The sequence below is a fragment of the Marmota flaviventris genome, chromosome 1, assembly GCF_047511675.1.
Source record: "Marmota flaviventris isolate mMarFla1 chromosome 1, mMarFla1.hap1, whole genome shotgun sequence".
NCBI classification, from domain to species: domain Eukaryota; kingdom Metazoa; phylum Chordata; class Mammalia; order Rodentia; family Sciuridae; genus Marmota; species Marmota flaviventris.
In genome coordinates this window covers 211211725-211231816 of record NC_092498.1, presented here as the reverse complement: position 1 = coordinate 211231816, position 20092 = coordinate 211211725, and the positions used below count along the sequence as shown (strand labels likewise).

At 54.8% G+C, this 20092-nt stretch overlaps 1 protein-coding gene across 6 annotated transcripts in view; it reads right to left on the bottom strand.

Annotated features, from left to right (window-relative positions):
* The window catches only part of Dock6 (dedicator of cytokinesis 6), a 46108-nt gene that overhangs the window by 1810 nt on the left and 24206 nt on the right, over positions 1-20092 (bottom strand). For 3 of the 6 annotated variants that reach the window (XM_027955164.2, XM_071602495.1, XM_071602500.1), the window contains 23 exons: positions 18940-19032; positions 18598-18693; positions 17866-18006; positions 14606-14719; positions 14341-14511; positions 13728-13867; positions 13474-13643; positions 11155-11315; positions 10843-11025; positions 10421-10547; positions 9973-10057; positions 9295-9391; positions 9033-9167; positions 8575-8727; positions 8159-8317; positions 7964-8064; positions 6271-6463; positions 6048-6191; positions 2411-2542; positions 2305-2319; positions 801-926; positions 604-693; positions 87-323 (listed from right to left, as the gene is read on the bottom strand). In XM_027955164.2, coding sequence (XP_027810965.2) covers positions 87-323; positions 604-693; positions 801-926; positions 2305-2319; positions 2411-2542; positions 6048-6191; positions 6271-6463; positions 7964-8064; positions 8159-8317; positions 8575-8727; positions 9033-9167; positions 9295-9391; positions 9973-10057; positions 10421-10547; positions 10843-11025; positions 11155-11315; positions 13474-13643; positions 13728-13867; positions 14341-14511; positions 14606-14719; positions 17866-18006; positions 18598-18693; positions 18940-19032 — 3063 coding nt within the window. Of the gene's footprint in view, positions 1-86; positions 324-603; positions 694-800; positions 927-2304; positions 2320-2410; positions 2543-6047; positions 6192-6270; positions 6464-7963; positions 8065-8158; positions 8318-8574; positions 8728-9032; positions 9168-9294; positions 9392-9972; positions 10058-10420; positions 10548-10842; positions 11026-11154; positions 11316-13473; positions 13644-13727; positions 13868-14340; positions 14512-14605; positions 14720-17865; positions 18007-18597; positions 18694-18939; positions 19033-20092 lie in introns of those variants that run through there. The other 3 variants (XM_027955165.2, XR_011704741.1, XR_011704746.1) reach the window with 3 other exon arrangements.

Here is a 20092-nt window from a genome sequence, read left to right as displayed (position 1 = left end):
CTGAGCCAACCTAGGTCTAGGGTCCCTATACCTCCCCTTCCCAGAGCCCGCTGAATCTGATGCCCCCCTCCCCTCCCTGCACCCACCTCCTCCCGGTGGCACACACGGATGCGCGTCTTGATGTAGGGGAAGGCGTGCTCAGTGCTGAGCAGGGTCTTGCGCTTGTGCTGCTCGGGCAACTCCCCGTGTGCGCGCCCATCTGGCGTGAAGGGCGTGCAGAACAGGAAGGCTCGCAGCCCGTAGTTGCGGTCAAAGTAGGTCACGCGGTCCTTGAGCTCGTAAGTGTCAAAGTGCGGCTCCACATAAGTGATCTGGATGTAGGCCTGGGGTGTGGGGTGGGGGTGAGGGTTCCACAGCCCCAGCACAGACACCTGGGGCCCCAGGCCTGGGGAAAGAGGCCCTGGCTGCCCTGAGTCTGGGGGCTTTTAATTCTAGGGTTCCCAGGTCTTCCTACATCTGGATGACTGGGACTGCCCTGAGGAATAGGCTTTAGGAAAATAAGTTTTGGAGTTGTGTAAGAGAAATAGGATTTTAGCTTCTCTGGGAAATAGTATTTAGAATCTCCTTTTATACAGGATTTTGGGAGGATGGTTAAGAGCCCACCTTCTGTGGATCCAGCTTGGACTTGTCCACGGGGTTAGAATCTTTGATGATCTCCACCACATCGTCCCCAAACCTCTCTGTGTAGAACTCCTGAGGACATGGGGCTGACTTGGATCTGCACAATTGCAGCCCCCACTCCAGTCCCCAGGCAGCCTGGTGTCCTGCCCGCCCCCCCATCCCCCAGAGACTGGACTTGCCTCTAATCGGTGGGAGATCTCAGCCAACTTGGTGATTGAGGGCTCCTTGTACACAAACTCCTGCTCGTCCAGGTCCCCAAAACGTGCGCCATAGAAGCCCACTCGGAAATACGTCCCGAATACACGCTGGGGCTGGGAGAATGGGGTTTTGAGGTCTGGGAGGCATCTCTGGAGGCCTCCCTAATCCAGAGATGGGTGTCCTTGTGCCCCACAAGGCAGAACGCAGAGGGAAGCAAGATAGGGCTGGGGAAGAAGTTGGCATGGACAAGGGGGACCCCCGAGAACATCAGGAGGGGGTTATGAGGACCTCAAGAACATCCAGTCAAGAGCACAAGCAGAGGACCTGGAGAATGTCAGGGCGTAGGTCTGGACCACAGCCAACTGCCCATACTCCCCGACCTGTCTACCTCCCCAAGTTGTTGTTCTCATTTAACACCCCAGACTTCTGTTTTTCCCGCCTCTCTATGCAGCGGTTCATCATCTGGATCCCAATACCAAATTAGGAGCGGGACTGTATTGCTCATATCTGGGTCCCGATGCCCATGGGGCTGGTATGTAGCAGGTGCTACATAAATGCTTGAATGGCTGAAGGGTGATCGGGTTGTCTTTTGCTTTGGGACAGAGGCTCTGGCTGCATTGTTCTAGGGCATTTCTCTCCTGCCAGAGCCTGACGTTTAAAAGAAGGAATCCCTCTTCACCCCAAGAATGCCACCTCCCCCAGGAAAGGAAGTTGGGTGCTCAGGTCACTCACCAAGGCAGATCCGGGCAGGGCGGAGCAGACACGGTGGGGCCGGAGGTGGGGGGTGCACAGAGAGAGACAGTCATGGCAGGGGTCAGATGTCACCCCCCTCCCCTCGGGTCCTGGCCATGGCACCCTATGAGAATCACTCCATGGGCAGAGATCAGGGCTTTGGGGAGGGAGGGGCCCCCACCCAGCACGCCTGCCAGGACTCTGGGTTCCTGCCATCTTTGGCCAGAAAATTCTCCCTAAACTAGGAGATGCCTAAAAATAGAAGGGAAGAGGCGGGACTGGGGGGGCATTAACCAGAGATGAGGAGCAGAGATCCTGTGGGAAGCTGGGAGTTGTGGAGGCAGGACAGAGACTAGACACTTAGAAAGGGAGAGCCAGAGTGACAGGCCAGAGACAGCTGAGGAGAGACGGAGGAGAGAGACACAGGCAGAGGCTGAGAGAGGGCGAGGGAGACCCGCAGCCCCTCCCTCCACACCCCCCATGCAGCAGCAACAGCTAGCCCTGCCTGCGGGAGGGGTGCCTCGAGAGCCACCAGTTGGGTGACTCACATACTGCCCTGGAGATCTGGGGCAGGGGGGGACGTCTGGGGAAAGGGGGGGAGGTGGAGGGGGGTGCGTCATCACCCACAGAGCCTCGGGCCCCCTTGGCCAGTGGTCACGCTCTTCTTGTGCCCCCTAGTGGTCCCTGACCGCTGCTGACCAGGCATCACAAGGGTCCCTGAGGCAGGTGGCCTTGGAGGGCAAGAGGACTCACCTCCCAGCCGGAGCTCTGTGGGGGAAAGTCAAGGTCAGCTGGGCCTGGGATGGGGATGGAAATGGGGGGCCCGAAGGCAGTCCTGGGGATCGTGTCCTGGGCCCACCTGGTGCATGATCTTTGTGAAGGCTTCCTGCAGCTTGCCGTGGACTGAGGCCAGCTTCTTATAGTCACGGTGGGCTTCCAGGATGGGGATGAGGTTCTTGTAGACTTCATTCACTGCCTCATAGAGCCCACCCTGGAGTGGGGCGGTGGAAGGCATGGGGTCAGGATCCCCCAAACCCTCTGTGCTGCCTAGAACCCCTGCTGGCTTTGCTCCTGTCCCCCCACTCTGCTCCTACTAGCTCTCCCTCACCTCTTACAGGAAGTCCACCCTGACCACTGTCACCCAGATGGGGCACTGGCCTTTCTGCTTGGCCCCCACAGAGTCCTCTGTGCTCTCTAATTTGTAACAAGCTTCCAATGTCAGATGCTGGGTACATCTGTATTTTGTTCCTTTATTGCTGAGAGGAGCTCTGTGCTCCTTCTCGGTGGTGGTGGGGAAACTGAGCCTCAGATACATGAAGGGGTTCCTGAGGCCAGGATCTAAACACCAGCCCATCTGGCCTGGTGCCCGACTTCCATGCCCAATTGTTTCCTGGCACGTGACAATAATCATCTGTAGGTGCCCCTTGCCCCCAGCTGCGGCCAGCATCTAGCCTGGCACACAGCAGGTACCCTTAAGTGTTTGTTGACTGACTGTCAGAAAGTCTGTGTCCACTCTCTGGCTTCTACCCAAGGACATTGTCTTTGAAGACTCCAACAAAGTGACAATAATTAAATAATTAAAACATCACTAGAGGAGTTGGCATATTGAAAAAAATCTCACTGGGAGGGGTGTGGGTGTACCTAGTGGTAGAGTGCCTACCTGGCATGCCCGAGCTCTGGGTTCCTGGGTTCCATACCCAGCATGACAAAAAAAAAAAAAAAAAAAGCATAAAACCTTATTTCAAAAATATAGGGAACTGACTGCAAACGGATTCCTCAGTTTTTGTCTTTTTAGATTAAAAGACTTCAGAGTCAGGGCAGTGAAATTACCTTGTATGATACTATGATGGTGAATGAATGTCACTGTACATGTATCAAAACAACCCTGCTGTGAACTATGAACTCTGGGTGACAATGTGTCAATGTAGGTTCACTGACTGCAGCAAATATGTCACTTGGAGAGACGTTGATAGTGCAGAAATCTCTGTGTTGGGAAGGAGGATATGGGAAATCTCTGTACTTGCTGGTCCATTTTGCTATAAACTGAAAACTACTCAAAAAAAAAAAAAAAGTTTATTTTAAAAAAGTATTTTAAGTCAGGTCCAGTGGTGCATGCCTACGATCCCAGAGACTCGCAGGCTGAGGCAGGAGGATTGCAAGTTTAAGGCCAGCTCCAGCCATTTATTGTGAGGCCCTCAGCAACTTGGTGAGATCCTGTCCCAAAATAAAAAAATAAAAAGGGCCGGGGATATAGTTCAGTGGTAAAGAGCCCCTAGGTTCAATCCCTAGTACCAAAAAAAAAAAAAAGTGTTTTAAAAAGACTTAAGATGCATAACACTAACTATTAGCAGGATGATGAAGCTAACAATAAAGTATCATACATTCCCAAATAGCTGGAAGATGGATGGGTGCAGCTCAGTGGTAGAGAGTTTGCTCAGACTGTGTGAGGCTCTGGGTTACATCCCAGCACCATCAAAAAAAGGAAAGACAGAGGACTTTGAATGTTCTTAACTGAAGAAATAATAAATATTTCAGTTGATGGAGACACTAATTACCCTAATTTGCTTATTCCATACTGGTACCTGATTCATATGGTATAGACATTGTATCTATGCTTATATCATCGCATACTTGTACCAAAACATCAGGCAGGAGGATCAAAACCAGCCTCAGCAACTTAGCAAGACCCTGTCTCTTAAATAAAATATTAAAAAGGGCTGCGGATGTGATTCAGTAGTTAAGCAGCCCTGGGTTCAATTCCCAGTACAGAAATCACATTGTACCCCATAAATACAATTCCCAGAAACAGAAATCACATTGTACCCCATAAATACAATAATTACATATCAATTTAAAAATTTTAAAAAGGGACTGGGGCTGTAGCTGCAGCTTAGTGGTACAGCACTTGCCTACCCTGTGAGAGGCCCTGGGTTCCACCCCCAGAACCCCACCCCCCACACGCAGAAAGGCCCCCATCAGCCATAGTAATGATGGGCCCCTTATGGACCCTGGTTCAAGATAGGCAACTGAAAAAAAAATCTATGTACACACACACAGTGTCAGCGACTGCATCCAGGGCCCTGTGCACGCTAAGCATGTGCTCTACCGCTGAGCTGTACCCCCAGTCTCCAAAATGATAACTAGGATACATCAGGGACATCCAAACGTGGACCGGGATGAAGTGATAGTAAAGCATTCCTATGAACTCGCTCCTAAGGGAGGAGAGTTTTGTAAAGGGCTTTTTTCTGTCAGTGAGGGCCACACACAGAGGCAGTGAGCACATGACGGGCGACAGCTGGGATGTGTTTCAGGCCGGAGTGTCTCAGGCGTGCACAGGCGTACGAGTCTTTGGGGTCTCGTTTAAGTTCAGGGCCTGGTTGGAGGGTAGCAGAGGCCAAGGACTCTGTGTTTTTTAAGTATGTTTTTAGTTGTAGATGGACACAATACCTTTATGGGGTGCTGAGGATCGAACCCAGTGCCTCACGGGCACTAGGCAAGCACTCTACTGCTGAGCTACAACCCCAGCCCCGGATCTGCATTCTTAATAACCCCCTGGGTGATGTCCACTACCAGCTGGACCATGTTGAGCGGGGGGAGGGTTTAAAATGCACTAGCGGCATGTATTTTATAAAAACTGTGAACTCTGTCCATTTATACGTCAAAAAACCAAAAAATACTCTAAAATAAACTCCAGGAAAAAAACGTTAGGGACGAAGAAGAGATGAAACACAACAGAATAACACAGGTAGCTGCAGAATTGGGGTGATGGGTATGGGGCAGGGGGCATATGACAACTTTCTTTAAACTCCCCCCACCACCACCCAGTACTGGGGGTGGAACCAAGGGCCTCACACATGCTAAGCACGCATTCTACCAATAAGCTACATCCCCAGTCACTTAAAACTGTTAATTGGCTTTATTTTCAATTCCAGAATTGGGCCACACTTCATTCCATAAAATGGAATAGGTGTTCCAAAGAGTGGAGTGGGAGTTGCTTTTATATTTTATTTATTATTCTGCTGTATAGGGGATGGAACCCAGGGCCTTGTGCCCGCTAGCTAGACAAGTGCTCTACCACTGAGCTACATACACCCCCAGGCCTTTTAATTTTTTTTATTTTGGGACAAGGCATTGCTAAATTTCTAACTTGCGATCCTCCTGCCTCAGCCTCCTGAGTAGCTGGGATGACAAGTGTGAGCCACGGCGCCTGGCTCAGAGGCTGGTTTTATAAAGGACAGAAAAGGGCAGAAGCAATAAGCTTCTGTCTTCCTTCCCACTGCTGCAAAGGTTCTATGGAAACAAACCTCCCGTTGCAGCTGTGTGTGGAAGGAGGGCTGGCTACAGCCAGGCCTGTTCCAAAGGTGTAATGGGGAGAAAGGCAGGAAGAGGGCTTCTGAGGAGCAACATCGTCCTTGCTAAGTCCCCAGCAGGGAAAGGCACGGGCAGAGGTCAGCTGACACCCCGGCCGAGCCCTGTGCTGCAGCCCCGGGCCTCACCATGGTGAAGTAGGCGGCCGCCTGCTCCAGCAGCCCCACCAGCCCCAGCTCGGTGAAGTGCTTCCCAGAGCAGAAGCCCTCCTCGTCAGGAGACAGGATGTCGTCGGAGATGGCGGACTCCTCCAGCACGTTGGACGAGATGTTCTGGGGTGGGAGGTGGCGTCAGACCCTGGCCTGGCCCACCTGGCCTTCCCCTCCCTGCTCGCCACCCCCACCCGCTCACCTGGAAGGACACACAGCCCACAGGCAGGTGGCGGCTGTCTTCAAGCAGGGCCAGGTACTCGGCCACCAGGGCGGCGGCGTGCACCATGCACTGGGCGGCTTCTGCGTGGTTGCCCAGCTCCGCGTGCTTCCCCGCCATGTTCTGCAGCCACGTCAGCCGCAGGTCCGGGGAGCCCTGGTAGCCCCGGGCGATCCTGGTGTCCAAGTGAGAGGGACGTGAGGACGGGTCCCTCCCACACACCATCCACCCACGAGGCTCACTACCCCACCCTCTGCCATGGGCCGCCCATCTGCTTACCTGGTCCCATGTACCCATTTGTCCCCCACCCATCCCCCTGCCAGCCCATCCCCCACCTGCCTGTCCCCTCATCTATTCCCACACCTGCCTTCCGGCTCACCTGGCCCCTCCTGGCCCACCTCACCTCTTCCCCTCATCCCTCTCCTCACTTGTCCTCTGTTACCTGTTTCCTGGTGACCTATAAGTCTCCTCTGCTGCGCCTCGTCCACCTTCTGCTTACCTGACTCCACACTTATCTCCCCTCCTCCCCCATCTGCCTGTCTCCTCACTTATCCCACCCCCTCCTTCTTTCTTGTCCCCTCAACTGCCACCCCATGTCACTCTCACTTTGCCTGCTCATGAGCTCACCTGTGGAACCCTGACCCCCCTGAACTCACCATTCCTTTCTGTGCACCGTGTCACCTGACCCCCGTGGGCACCTCCCAGGTGCCCTGCCATCCCTATCTCCAACAGGTGGGTCCCCCTGCCCAGCTCCCAACTCCACGTTTCTTTTCTTTCTTTCCTTTCCCTCCTGCCCCCCCTCCCTCTCTCCCTCCTTCCTTGCACAGGGCACTCGACCTGAGCAACCTCCCCAGCCTTTTCTAAAATTTTACTTTGACACAGCATCTTGCCAAGTTGCCCAGGCTGGCCGTGAACCTGTGATCCTCCTGCCTTGGCCTCCCGAGAACCTGGCACTACAGGTGAACTCCCCTCACCTCTCCTCCCCTTCACTTGTCCTGGTTCTCATCTGTCATTCTGTTATCATCTGGAATTCCCCCCACCCACTGGGGATGGAACCCGGGACCTCGCATGTACCAGGGAAGCGCTCCGCCACCCAGTCATCTCCAGCCAAATACAGCTTGGATCTCAGTGTCCCCTAGAGCCCATGAAGTAAAGGCCTGACCCCCAGAGGTGCTCTCAGGAGGTGATGGGTCTCTTAAGAGGTGGGGCCGCGAGGGATGTCATCAGGTCACTGAAAGCCCTGAAGGGGATCTGGGGCCCCAGCCTCTTCCTCCTCCCCGGTGTCCTGGTCACAGGGAGGGGCCCTGCTCTGCCACATGCTCCTACCATGTGTCTCTCTCCACGGCACAAAAGGAACGAGGCTGATCACAGACTAAGACCTCCAAGACCATGAGCCTGGAGGAAGCTTCTCTATGAGCTGACAGCTCGGGTCCCTGTCACAGTGCAGGGGAGCTGGGCCGCACACACGCTCCGCGGTGCGTTCCCTGGTGGTCCCCTGTGTCTCGTCGTCCCCTCAGGGGTCTGTCTGCTGGCCGGCCAGCTTCACCTGTCTGCTCTCCTGCCCCTTTACTTGTCCCTCCTGTCACTGCAGGCTTGCTCCTCCCTGCCGCCCCTTCTCTCCTGGGGCCAGGAGGCACGGGGCAGGGCCGCAGGCCGGGCGGGCGGGCGGGCTCACCGGTACATGAGGTCGATGAGCATCTCGGGGTCCTCCTGGTGCTCCTTCATCTTCACCGTGTCGGTCAGGATCATGTGCAGGTTGAACATCAGGTCCTGCACCTGGAGCCAGGGAATGTCCACGGCCAACGAGGGTGGGGTCAGGGCTGGGAAGGGGAGGGCAGACCGCTGGCCCAGGGTGGGACACGGGCGTCACCTGCTCTGCGAAGGTGCTATCCCGCAGCCCCACGTCCTCCTCAGCGTAGGTAAGGATGGTCTTGAGGGACCGTCGCAGGTGCTCTTCACTGAAGTTCTGCGTTGTCCCCACAAGGGACGACAGTGACATGGTCACCTGCATCTTCACACGGGCAAAGTTCTGTGGGGCAGGGGAGATAGAGTGGCCCGGGAGCCTGGACACCAGGCCCCATCCAGCACCTGCCCAGGCTGCCGGCTGCTACCCCCATCTGCATGGAGGAGCCCATCCCACCTGAACCCCTCATCCTGACCCCTCTGCCCACCCAAGATGCTTGAGATGCTCGGTGACTGCCACCCCTCCCTCTTTCCCCTTGGGACACTGCGACCCCCACAGTTGCCCTGCCCCAGCCTGGCCTAGGCAGCCCCTCCCCCACTCACATGGCCGATCTCGTAGTTCTGGCGCATGAGCAGGTACAGGGAGGCGCTGGCGTGCGTGCGGATGGTGCTGATGCGGCTGCCACAGTGTCGCAGGAGCCTCAAGCAGAGGTCGGCACACAGCTCCGTGTCCTCCTCGAACAGCAGCTCTGGGAACTGCCCCCGGGACCCAGAGGACACTGTTTAGCCCTTCCCCGTCCTGGCTCGGGAGCTGCCAGATGGGGCTGGGCAGGGGCATCGCTGTTCTGCCCTCTTTGGCCATCAACAGTGGCCTGTGAAGTCAGAGCTGGCTCTGCACCCTTGCTGTGTGACCCGGGGGAGTGGGGTGACCACTCTGAGCTTCAGTCCCTTCCTCTGTAAACTGCAGCTAAGGAGACTGTTTCATGAAACTGTCAAGTAAATGCCCAGTGAATGGGCAGCTATTATGACTCTGTGAATTGTGGAAGTCAAGGGGTGCTCACCTTGGACACCAGAGCCCGCTGGGTGGCCAGGCCATGCTGCAAGAAGAGGGCACTCTGGGCGCTGCCCAGACTGTACAACACAACCTTCAGTACCGCGCCCAAGACGCTTTCTCGCGCCTCTGACAGCATCACCGTCTTTGGGGAAAGGGGCCAGAAATCCAGGTATTAGAGACTGGGGTGGTTACAGGCTTAGGGAAGGAAAGGGAGCGTAGAGTTGGAGATCACAGGGCACTGTGTGGGCACATGCTGGATCAAACCCTACCTGAACGATGATTTCCAGCGTGTCCAGAACCACCAGGCTGGCCTCTGTTGCCAGGTTCCCATCCACCAAGGCCTCATGCTCCATTTCATCCTTGGTCCTGAAGGGGAGATGAGGTCTTGTGAAGCCACTCAGGGCCAGATCCCATGTCACAACTGAGCTCCCTTCCTCCACTGGTTGCCCAGTGGGGCAGCAGCTCTCTAGAACCCCTCCCTGCCTGCTGCGGTTCGATATAGTTTGCATGTCCCTCAAGGGCTCATGTGCTGACAGCTTGGTCCTTAGTATGGCAATATTCAGAAGTGGGGATTAGCGCAATGTCCTTACGTCCCTCAGCAGAGATTAAGGTCGTTCTTGTGGGACTCCTTAGTTCTCAAGAGTGGACTGGTGGAAAAGCCTGGTTCCACCCACACAGGCTCCCACCACCATGATGCCATCTGCCAGAGGCAAAAACTGATGGGGTCACCTGGTCTTGGACTTTCAGACTCTAAACCATTTTTCTTTTCTTCTTCTTTCTCTCTCTCTCTCTTTTTTTTTTTTTTTTTTTGTATGTGTGTGTGGTGCTGGGAATGAACCCAGGGCCTCAGGCGTGTTAAATAAGTGCTATACAACTGAGAAACCTCTTTTCTTTATAAAGAGCCTTCCTGGAGTAGCTTGTTACAGTATCACACACACTGGACCTACTTGTCCACGCGGTCTGATGTTTGTTTCCAGTGTGTAACGCTCTTGCGCCATCGAACATTCTCCTGGTTCCCAAATGGGCTCCTCTCTGCGATGTGAGCGCGTGTTCATAGATGTATAAAAACAGGACGACACACATGAGCATGGGAAAAACACAGTATGAAGACACTGTCATGGGAAAATCCTGAGGGATGCTGGGCAAAGCTAAACCTTGCGGAGTAGGCAGGCACCCCAAACCCAAATAACATGAGGACAGATGGAGAATATGGACACTAGTGACACATGGGGGACTTCCTTTTTTGTGTGGGACTGGGGATGGAACCCAGGGCCTGAGCGAGGTAGGCAAGCCTCCACCAATGAGCCACACCCCAGCTGACAGACTTCCTTCTGGGCAAAGCTTGCTGCTGGGGGACTGAGGTGGCCTGCTGGTGGGGACGGGTCCTCCTCTCACCGCGACTCCTCCGCACCATCTCTTGCCGCGCCCCGATGGTGCCCAGGATGGCCTCCTCTAGCCGGGCCTTCATGTCCAGTGACTTCTTGAACGTGAGGCTGTTGATGCGCTCGAAGGCCTTTTTCCCCTGGGGGCCCAGAGGACTGGGGTTCAGAGTGACCTCTGCTCTTTCTGGGCAGCCCAGTCCTTCTGCTCTGGGCCCCATACAACCTCTAAGATCTTCGCTAGAAGATGCAGCTCACTTCTCTCTTTCCCATCTCACCACCTTCCAAATTCTATTCTTATTCCTTGGCTGACACAGAACTAAGCCCTTTTGACCTCAGCCTGGCGGGAGCCTGTGCGCAGACACCCCAGCCCTGCGCGCCAGCCCACCGGGCCCCTTGAGCCTGCCCTGCACCACAGCCTCGCCCATTCCCTCGGACCTTGTACTCGAAGGCCGCCAGACAGAGGTACAGCAGATCCAGGAGCCGCCCCAGCTGCGGCAGGGCCAGGTCAGCAGCCCAGCGCTGCAGGAGGGCTGGCTCTGCGTTTTTCAGGACCCACAGCACGCACACCAGCAACGTCCGGCTGGACTCAGCAGAAAGCGGGCAGCCGGAGCGAGATGCCTGGGGCCAGAGAGGGCCAGAGCCGGTTCATTTTCTCCACTTGAGACGAATACTGGCCCATGTGTTTCTCATGACATGACTTCTCTCAGCCAGTTGGATGGTGTCCCCGGGCACAAGCCTCATACTTACGGTTGGAGGGCCCTGTGAGATGCTGGTCCGGGAGCCAGGGGCCAGGGGGCCACCCGCAATGGCCATGGCCACCGATGGGTTGATGGTACTTCCAATATCCCCTTCGCCTTCAGTGTCTGAGTCGAGCATGGAGGCCAGTCTTGACCGCTGGCCTGGGCCCTCTGCAGGGAGGTGGGGATGGGGGAGAAGAATGAGTCCTCAGCAAGTGCCAAACCCGGGCCCCAAGTTCCAGAAGTCTCACATCACCCCCTCCCCACCAGGTCAGGCTGGGATCTGACTTCTACACCCAGAACCTACTTTCTGCTTTTAATTAGATATTCTAATTATGCTACTGTTTGTCAGACCCACAGAAGCCTGGGCTCTGTCTACTCTGGGCACTGCTAGGTGCTCAATGGCTAGACCACAACCTGGCCCACAGGACTCTTAGGGACACAGAGGGCTGCGTGTGGTGCTGTGCACCTGTAATCCCAGCTATCTGGGAGGCTGAGGCAGGAGGATCCCAAGTTTAAGGGCAGCCTGGGCAACTTGTGAGACCCTGTCTCAAAGTAAAAAGGGCAAGGATGCACCTCAGTGGTAGAGAGCCATAGGGTTCAGTCCCTGGGACCACACACGCACACAAACAGCAAAGAGGATGAAGACTGTGACCACAATAGTAACAGCAGCAACACGGTGGCTGTTCGTACAGCACCCATTTGTGTTTCCGCAGCCTCCTGCTCTAATCAGTCGGCAAGGCCCCGGGTTCAATCCCCAGCACTGACTGCAAAAAAAATTTTTGTTTTTTTTAAATTAACTCTTAAACTTCAAAAGAACCCTGAGGCAGGTACTTTTATTATTCCCTTAAGGATGAGGAAACTGAGGTACAGATAGGTTACTTGTGCAGGCTCACAAAGCAGGTAAAGAGAAGAGCTAAGAGTTGAACCTCAACAGTCTGATCCCTAAATCTATTATCTTGAAAAATATCCCTGGCCTCAAAGAACTGTCACCAGAGGGAGGAGCTGAAAACAGATGTACTACAGATTTTTTCCCTAGAGTCTCAGTCTCTCTCTCTCTCTCTCTCTCTTTTTTTTAAAAGACTGGGCCTATGCTGCCCAGGCTGGTCTTGAACTCCTGGGCTCAAGTGATCCTCCTGCCTCAGCCTCCCGAGTAGCTGGGACCACAGATGCCCCCACGTCTGCCTTGCGCTGGAGACTTCTGAAACTCTAGCCCAGCTCAGCGTAGGAGGGGATCCGCCCCTCACGGCCTCTGCCTGACAGCGAAGGGAAGAGCTCTCTGGGGAAGACCACATTGCTTCAGCCCTGTGGTTCCTTTGTATACAGCGTCCAAAACACAATAAAAAAAAAAACCACAGGACACATGACCAGACAGGAAAATGAGACGGAGGAGAGGAAAAGGGGCAGCAGAGGCAGACACACGAATACGACAAGCTGATGTCCGCAGATCTGCCACGTGTGGGGTGTGAGCTCCAGTCCCAGCTGGGGATGACTTGAGCCCAGAGATTTGAGACCAGCCTGGGCAGTGCAGCAAGACCCCGTCTCAGAAATCAGTAAACAAATTAATAACGTAGTTAAAATCAGAGGAAAGGACAGGCACAGTGGGCCAAGAGATGGAGAAATTCAACATCAAGATGAAGGCTATGAAAAACAATGAAATTGGACATTTTTCAAATGAAAATATAATATCTGAAATTCAGAATTCAATGGCAGGGTGGACAGAGACCGGAATGAGTGACCTCAAAGACAGGTGGGCAGAACACTTCCCAGGTGAAGCACAGAGGTAAAGGAGTGGGCACAGCTGACGTGTGACACCAGGCGGACGTACGTGGAGCGGAGTCCCAGGAGCGCGGAGAGAAAGCGGAGCAGGAAAGAAGTTCAAGAGAAAACCGCTGAGAGCCTCCCCGGAGGGTGGACGGGACTGACCCCCAAGGCCCGGTCTGTGCTGCCGGCCGCTGTCTACGAGGTCCCTCTGTGGCCCGGGGCGTCTGCTGATGAGTGGACGCACAGCCCCACCTTCCTCTCACCCAGTCGCGTCCCACTGTCCCCCCACACCCCCTCAGGAGGTGTCAGGACAATGCCACTTGTGGCTAGGGGCTGACAGTAGGTCAGAGCTACGGTACCTCAACTGCTCTGTGAAGTCACTGGTGCCATTACTGTCCCCACTTTCCGGGTGAATCTAAGGCTGGAGAGGCTGCGGGCTCCACAGAGCCTGCGGTAGAACTGGCCTCTCGCCCCTGCTCTGACCCGAGAGCTCTGGCCTTTCCCACCCTGGCCTTGGGGGACCGAACCCTGGACCACGTGACCCACCCCTCCCTGGCCTGCTGACCAGCAAAGTCATGTAGCCGTGGCAGAGTGTCCCGTGCGAGTGACAGCAGCGGCAGGTACAGCTCGGCCACGCGGGCCTTCACGGTGGCTTCGGCGTAGCGGGGGTCCGTGTCGTGGCTGCACAGCAGGGTGTGCACGGCGCTGATGGCCTTCTTGTGCAAGAGGGATGCCCTGCGGGGCGACGGGGTGCTCAGGAGGGAGCACGTGCTCCCGGCGCAGCCACTTGCCCTGGGGTCCCGCAGAATCTGGGCTCACCCTTCGGCCTCAGGTTCCAGGGCCAGAGCCAGCTCCGTCAGCAGGAGCCCGGCCAGAAAGTGCTGCTGCCGGAACAGTCCGCTCAGCTCGAACATGCTGGCCACCTTGGGGTCCGGGGCCTGGCTGGAGAAGGTGGAGCTCTGCAGAGGGTCGGGAGAAACGGGGGACGGCAGAGTGCCTGCAGTCAAGGGGCGGAGGTGAGGTCACCTCAACGCCATCTTGGAGTGACTGGAGTTATGATATCATGAGATGAGAGACTGGGGTAACTCATCTGGAGGTGACAGCATGGGGTTAAAGCCAGCACTGAGAGTCTGAGGTCACCTATCTGTAGGTGACAGGTCATGGGGTCAAAAGTCAGAAGACTGAGAAACAGCAGGTGGAATGTCACTCTCAGATTCAGGGGTGAAAAAATCAAGCTTTACTTCCAGGGAAACTGCCAAGACTGATGGGCCAGGGTGAAGGTTCAGAGGTGAAAAGTCAAAGGTAAAGGGTCAGCCCACCTTGGCAGCAGCCCTGGGTCTCAGCGGTCCAAACAGAAATGAGGGAACCACAGAGGATGGGCTGAGGTGTGTTCCAGGCCAAGGGGAGGAGGCAGAAGTGGAGGCCTACCTACCTGGGAGGTTGTGGAGGACACAGATGGGGAAGGCGAGGCCGGGGGTGACAGGGGGCAGCAGGGGAGGTTGAGGGTCACGTAGTGCTCGTGGCTGCACAGGATGCGGGTGAAGTCCAAGCGGAGGGTCAGCAGCGCTGTGGGGTTAGGGGCGGACTGTAGCCGCGTGGCCACCTGTAGGGAAGGGGCAATCACTGGGGATGCCAACATTGCCCTGCGCATCACCCCACGTGTCCTCCGCCACGTCACTGGCCACACTGACGCCTACCTGCTTGTAGTGAGCTCGCACCAGGTTGAAGACGAAGCCGCGGTCTGCCAGGGACAGGAGGTCACTGAGGAAGAAGGCCAGGCTGGCGTTGAGGCGTTCGGCCAGCTCTGCGTCCTGGGGACACAGAAACTCTCAGTCCAAATCCATACTGCCTTGCTGGGCTGTCACCAAGGCCACTAGTGACCTCCACGAGCTGTGCCATTGCCCCCAAGCCCTGGGTCATCCTGACACCTCCATCTCTGGGCTCGAGGAACTCAGTCCCTTCCTGGCTGTCCTCCCTGACGTCCCTCCCTTCCCCATGCTCCATCCAGGATGCTCTCTTCCTTCCACTCTCACCCAGATTTGAATAGCATGCCAGCTGCAGAGCTCGACTCCACTCCAAGATACTGCAACTTTGTCCAGAGTTCAGAACTGGGCAGACTACATTTCCCAGCCTCCCTTGCAGCTGAGCACAGCCATGTGACCACAATCTGGCCAGTGGGATTGAAAAGGAAGTGAGGCGACCACTTAAGTGGAAAGGTAGGTTTTCCCCTTCCCACAGCCTGCAATGTCTGATGTGGGCGCCATGGTGAACCCCCAGGGCCAGGGCCAGGGCCAGGCCACACTCTGGAGCTCCTTGTAGCCTACATACGCTCAGAAATAAACTCTGTGATCAAAGCATTTGAACTTTGTGATTTTTAAAGCATTTGTGATTGTGTTCAAGCACATTAATCTCTGCCCTGATACACACATAGCAATCATTTAACAAGCATCAATTGAGCACCTGCTGTGTGCTTAACCCTGTGAATGAGACAGACATTGTCCCGTTGCTTGTCTAACACACAGTCTCATGTGGGGAAGAAAGACAATAAACAAAGGAACTGCAGGTTCAAAGACAATAGAACAGGGCGAAATTTCACAATTTCCAAAGGATGAGAAAGAGCCAAGGGGAGAACGGCATTCTAAGTAAAGGGAACAGTGAGTGCAAAGGCACAGAGGCAGAATGTGCCTGGAAAGTATGAGGAACAGAAGAGACCAGCAGGACCTGAGATCTGGTGGGGCCTTGTTCTGCCCTCCTGCTCTTGTCAACCACTTGGTGGCCTTACAAGTTAGCCTCAGTTAGTTCCCTGCGACCCTAAAGGAACTGGACTCTGAGTCCACAGGAGGACAGAGACTAAGTCAGCCTTCTGTATGGAGGCTGATAGTATTTGGCAAATATTAAGTGAGTGAATGAAACACAGTGGCTGTGGCTGATGTCCCCTGGGGGCAGCCACAGTGCAGCTGCTCAGGAGCATGGCTCTTCCCTGCAGGCCCTCTGGGGCTGGTTTCTGCACAATCCAGGTCAGCCCTTGGAAAGGCTCCCGTGAAGCCAGACCTTCAAGACCAGCCAGAGGTCACATGGGATTGTGCAAGGGCTGGCTTGGGCCAGAATGTGTTTCAAAAACCAGAAAGTTCCTTTTGAATCCTAAAGTGCTATTTCTCTTTAAAATCAGACATCAGGTCTCAGCAGAGACATTCCTGCGGGGTTTGGGCTGGCGGGAGCTGAGCAGGTTGCCCATCTGAAGCATTCTCTGGTCACCATCAGCCCCCCTCTCCTCACTGAAGCTGGCAGTGAGGACCCAGGCTCTGCAGCGGGTGGATGGCTTCAAGTCCTCATCCAACCCCTTTCCTGTGTGTGGCACCAGGTTAAGCCAATCAGTTATGCTCTGCCTCAACATCCTCGTCAGTAAAATGGAGACAACAAAACTAATTTCATAGTTTTCATTGTGGCATACTCATAAATCATGTCTGTAAAATACTTTCAAACCGAAATTAAATAATTTTATTTTATTTATTTATTTATTTTAATATTTATTTTTAGTTTTCTGTTGACACAATATCTTTATTTTATTTTTATGTGGTGCTGAGATCGAACCCAGCGCCCTGCGCATGCCAGGCAAGCGCGCTACTGCTTGAGCCACATCCCCAGCCCAAATAATTTTATTTTGCTCTTAAAAATTCAAAAGAAAGGGTCTGGGGCTGTGGCTCAGCGGTAGAGCACTCGTCTAGTACGTGCGAGGCCCTGGGTTCGATTCTCAACACCACATAAAAAAAATAAAGGAATAAAATAAAGGTATTGTGTAAAAAAAAAAATTAAAAGAAAGATTTTGAGCAAAAAAAAAAAAAAAACAACTTAACTATGGGCTGGGGCTGGGGCTCAGCAGTAGAGCACGTGCCTAGCACGTGTGAGGCCCTGGGTTTAATCCTCAGCACCACATAAAAAAATAAATAAAATAAAGGTATTGTGTCCAACTACAACTAAAAACTAAATATGGGGAAAAAAACTACCTTCATGTGCAATTAGGAGAACTTTTTTTTTTTTTGGTACTGGGGATTGAACTCAGGGGCACTTGACCACTGAGCCACATCCCCAGCCCTATTTTGTATTTTTTTTTTTTTTTTAGTTGGAAATGGACACAATACCTTTACTTTGTTTATTTAGTTTATTTATGTGGTGCCAACGATCGAACCAGTGCCTCACACATGTTGAGCAAATGCTCAACCACTGAGCCCAAACCCTAGCCCACTATTTTGTATTTTATTGAGACAGGGTCTCACTGAATTGCTTTCTGCCTCGCTAAACTGCTGAGGCTGGCTTTGAACTTGCTATCCTCCTGCCTCCGCCTCCCAAGCCACTGGGATTACAGGTGTGCTGCACCGTGCTCAGCCCCAATTAGAATTTAATAGCATCTAGGTACTATACCTAGATACACAGTAAGTACTCAATAAATGCTCCATTTAATTATTATCCTGATTATTACTGTCTGCCCAACTCTCACAGGTATTGGAATTGGTGATCTCAGAATAGCAATATCTACTTATTATGCATCTACTGCATACCGGCCCTGTGCTAAGAGCTAATGGATCTGCTCTGCTCACTCCACTCCAGCCATACTCGCCTACTCAACGCCAGGCACAGTCCTGCCTCGTGGCCTCTGCATCTGCTGTTTCTCCTGCCTGGACTGCTGTTTCCCCGGTTCCCAGAGATTGTTCCCTCACCACCTTCAGTCTCCCCCTAAAACTCAGCTGCAAGAGGGCAAAGCTTTTGTTTTGTTTACTGATGTGTCTTTACATCCAAAATAGGGCTGTGTACCCCAGGTACTCAAGAAACAGGAACAGACCCATCCAAAGGCTGGCCTTGTGGCTTGGCAGCCGTAGGCATGGGGCAGGACTGGTGCCTCACCTGGCTGGCCCCAAGCCTCGCTTAGCCCCTCCCCTCACTGAGGTCACGAATCTCTCACCTTGTGGACGCGAGTAATGACCTCCATGCCCACAGAGCCCACCAGGGCAGTGATGTCATCCAGGAAGCGCCCAGGGAAGCGCAGCTTGCGGGGCGTGTCCAGCCGCTGGCCCAGAAGCAGGTGCAGAGCCATGCTCTTCACCTGGGGGCGGGGCGAACAGGCGAGGGGCGGGGTTTTAGCGGAAGGACCGTGGGAGTGGGGGTGGGGCTGAGCCCTGTAGCCAAGGCCGAGGGAGGAGCCTGAGGGCTCTGGGTGGACTTTGTGGCGTGGGCGGGGCTTGAGGAGCCACGGGCAGAGCCTCCGGGGGTCCTCAGCCCTGGGTTCAGGAGTGGGAAGCCTGGGGTGGGGGAAAGGCTTGGGCAGTCTGGGGGGGCCAGAGATTAGGACCCGTGTTCCGAGTTTGAGGGAGCCCTGGGTTAGGTTTTGTGGGTGCATTAGGGGTCTGGTGATGTGGCCACATCCTCTCAGGAGGGGACCTCTTAAATTTCTGGAGGTGGTCTCAAGCCTGATCCTTCTCTGTGTGGGGACACCTCTTCGAGGAGGGAGGTCCCCTCTCTGAGTGGAAGTGGCTCATGAGAGTGACCTGTCTCCCAGTCTCCCAGGGAAGCGGGGTCCTCTCTCTGTGAGCATCTCTGGAGGCCACTTCTCAGGGGGTCTAAGGTGTAACCTCAGGGATTTTTTAAGGGTCTTGCCTGGGGGTCTCTTTCCTTGGGCCGAGAGCAGGGGTCTCACCATGAGCTGGAAGAAGAACCAGGCGTGTTGCAGGACGGCCTCGCGCACAGCGCTGCTGCTCACCACCCACTGCAGGGCCAGCTCCTCGTGAAGCAGCTGCAGGCAGGGTGGGCGTCACCAAGAGCCAGGTGCCACCCCCTCCCACACCGCCCCTGGAGAGCATGGCAAGGGAGGTTGAGGCTCGAGGACTGGGGTCAACAGCAGAGGCCATGCGGAAGGACAGGGGCAAGAGCAGCTGAGGTGCCAGTTCCCAGGCTGGGCTCTGGATCGGGGAGCAGCTCTGGATCCCTTTGCTGGGGGCCGGGAACAAAAAACATGGAACCCACCCGTCCCCCCCACTACCTTCTGCACAGTGGGTCTCGGCTGGGGGGCTGGCAGGGCCGTGGAGGAGGCCTCGAGGTAGGAGGAGGCTCGGCTAGAGCTGCAGTCGATGGCCTAGGATGGGATGGGATGGAGAGGATGGATGGCGAGGAGAGCTGGCGTGGGGGGGGTGGCAGGGACATGGTGGGAGAGACAGAGGTCCACGTGGACTCATCTGAATGGAGAAAAAATGTGTCCTCATGGACATGGGTAGGAGGAAAAGAAGAGGAAAAAGCGCTTCCACGTGGATGTGCGCTGTGGTCTTAGTGTGTCCCTGAAGTGTCATGATTTGTGAACTTAAAACCCAAAGTCACACATTGATAGTGCTTGGGGATGGGGGCCTCGGGGAGGTGATTAGGACTGGATGAGGTCAGAGGGTCGGCCCTCCTGATGGCATCGGTGGCTTACAAGAAGAGACCTGAACAAGTACCTTTGTGTCTTGCTGTGACACAAAAGTTAGGATACAGTGATCACAAAAGTCCCCATCTGATGCCAGCACCATCCTCTGGGACTTCCCAGCCTCCAGATCTGGAGCCACATAAATTAGTCTCAGGTATTTTGTTACAGCAACAGAGAACGGGTTGAGACAGTGTGTGGGGGCCATGGGGGGCTGGTGAGGGCAGAGGGGAGGAGGCACGGTCTGTGTGCACTGGCCGGGGAGGGGTCAAGGTGGTGTGGGCTGGCCAGGGTGGTGGAGGCGAGGATCGAGAAGGAGTAGCTAGAGTCAAGTCGATGAAAAAAAAGTGACACGTAGTGAGGAGGTGACAAACCAGTGTGACCAGAACAGGTGAGAATGTGGAACCACCGACAGGGGAAGGTGGATAGACTGGGTCCCAGCTCGGACCGAGGTTGGCCAGTGCGAGTGGCAGACAGCACAGGGGGGAGGAGATGAAACCAGAGGGGCTGTGAAGGGGTTTGGAGCCACAGGAGGTGACCACGAGAGTGGACGAGGCGCAGAGTGTGAAGGAGTGGTGAGGTGGGCTGCATGGATGGAAGAGGCGGGTGCGACCAGAGGAGAAAGCAGATGAGCACAGGAGGCGAGATGCTATCGAGAGCCCCAGGTTCCAGGCCGGGCCCTGCTCCAGCCTCGTGTGGGGCCTCAGCTGGCCTCGGTGATTCCTGCCCGTGGAACAGG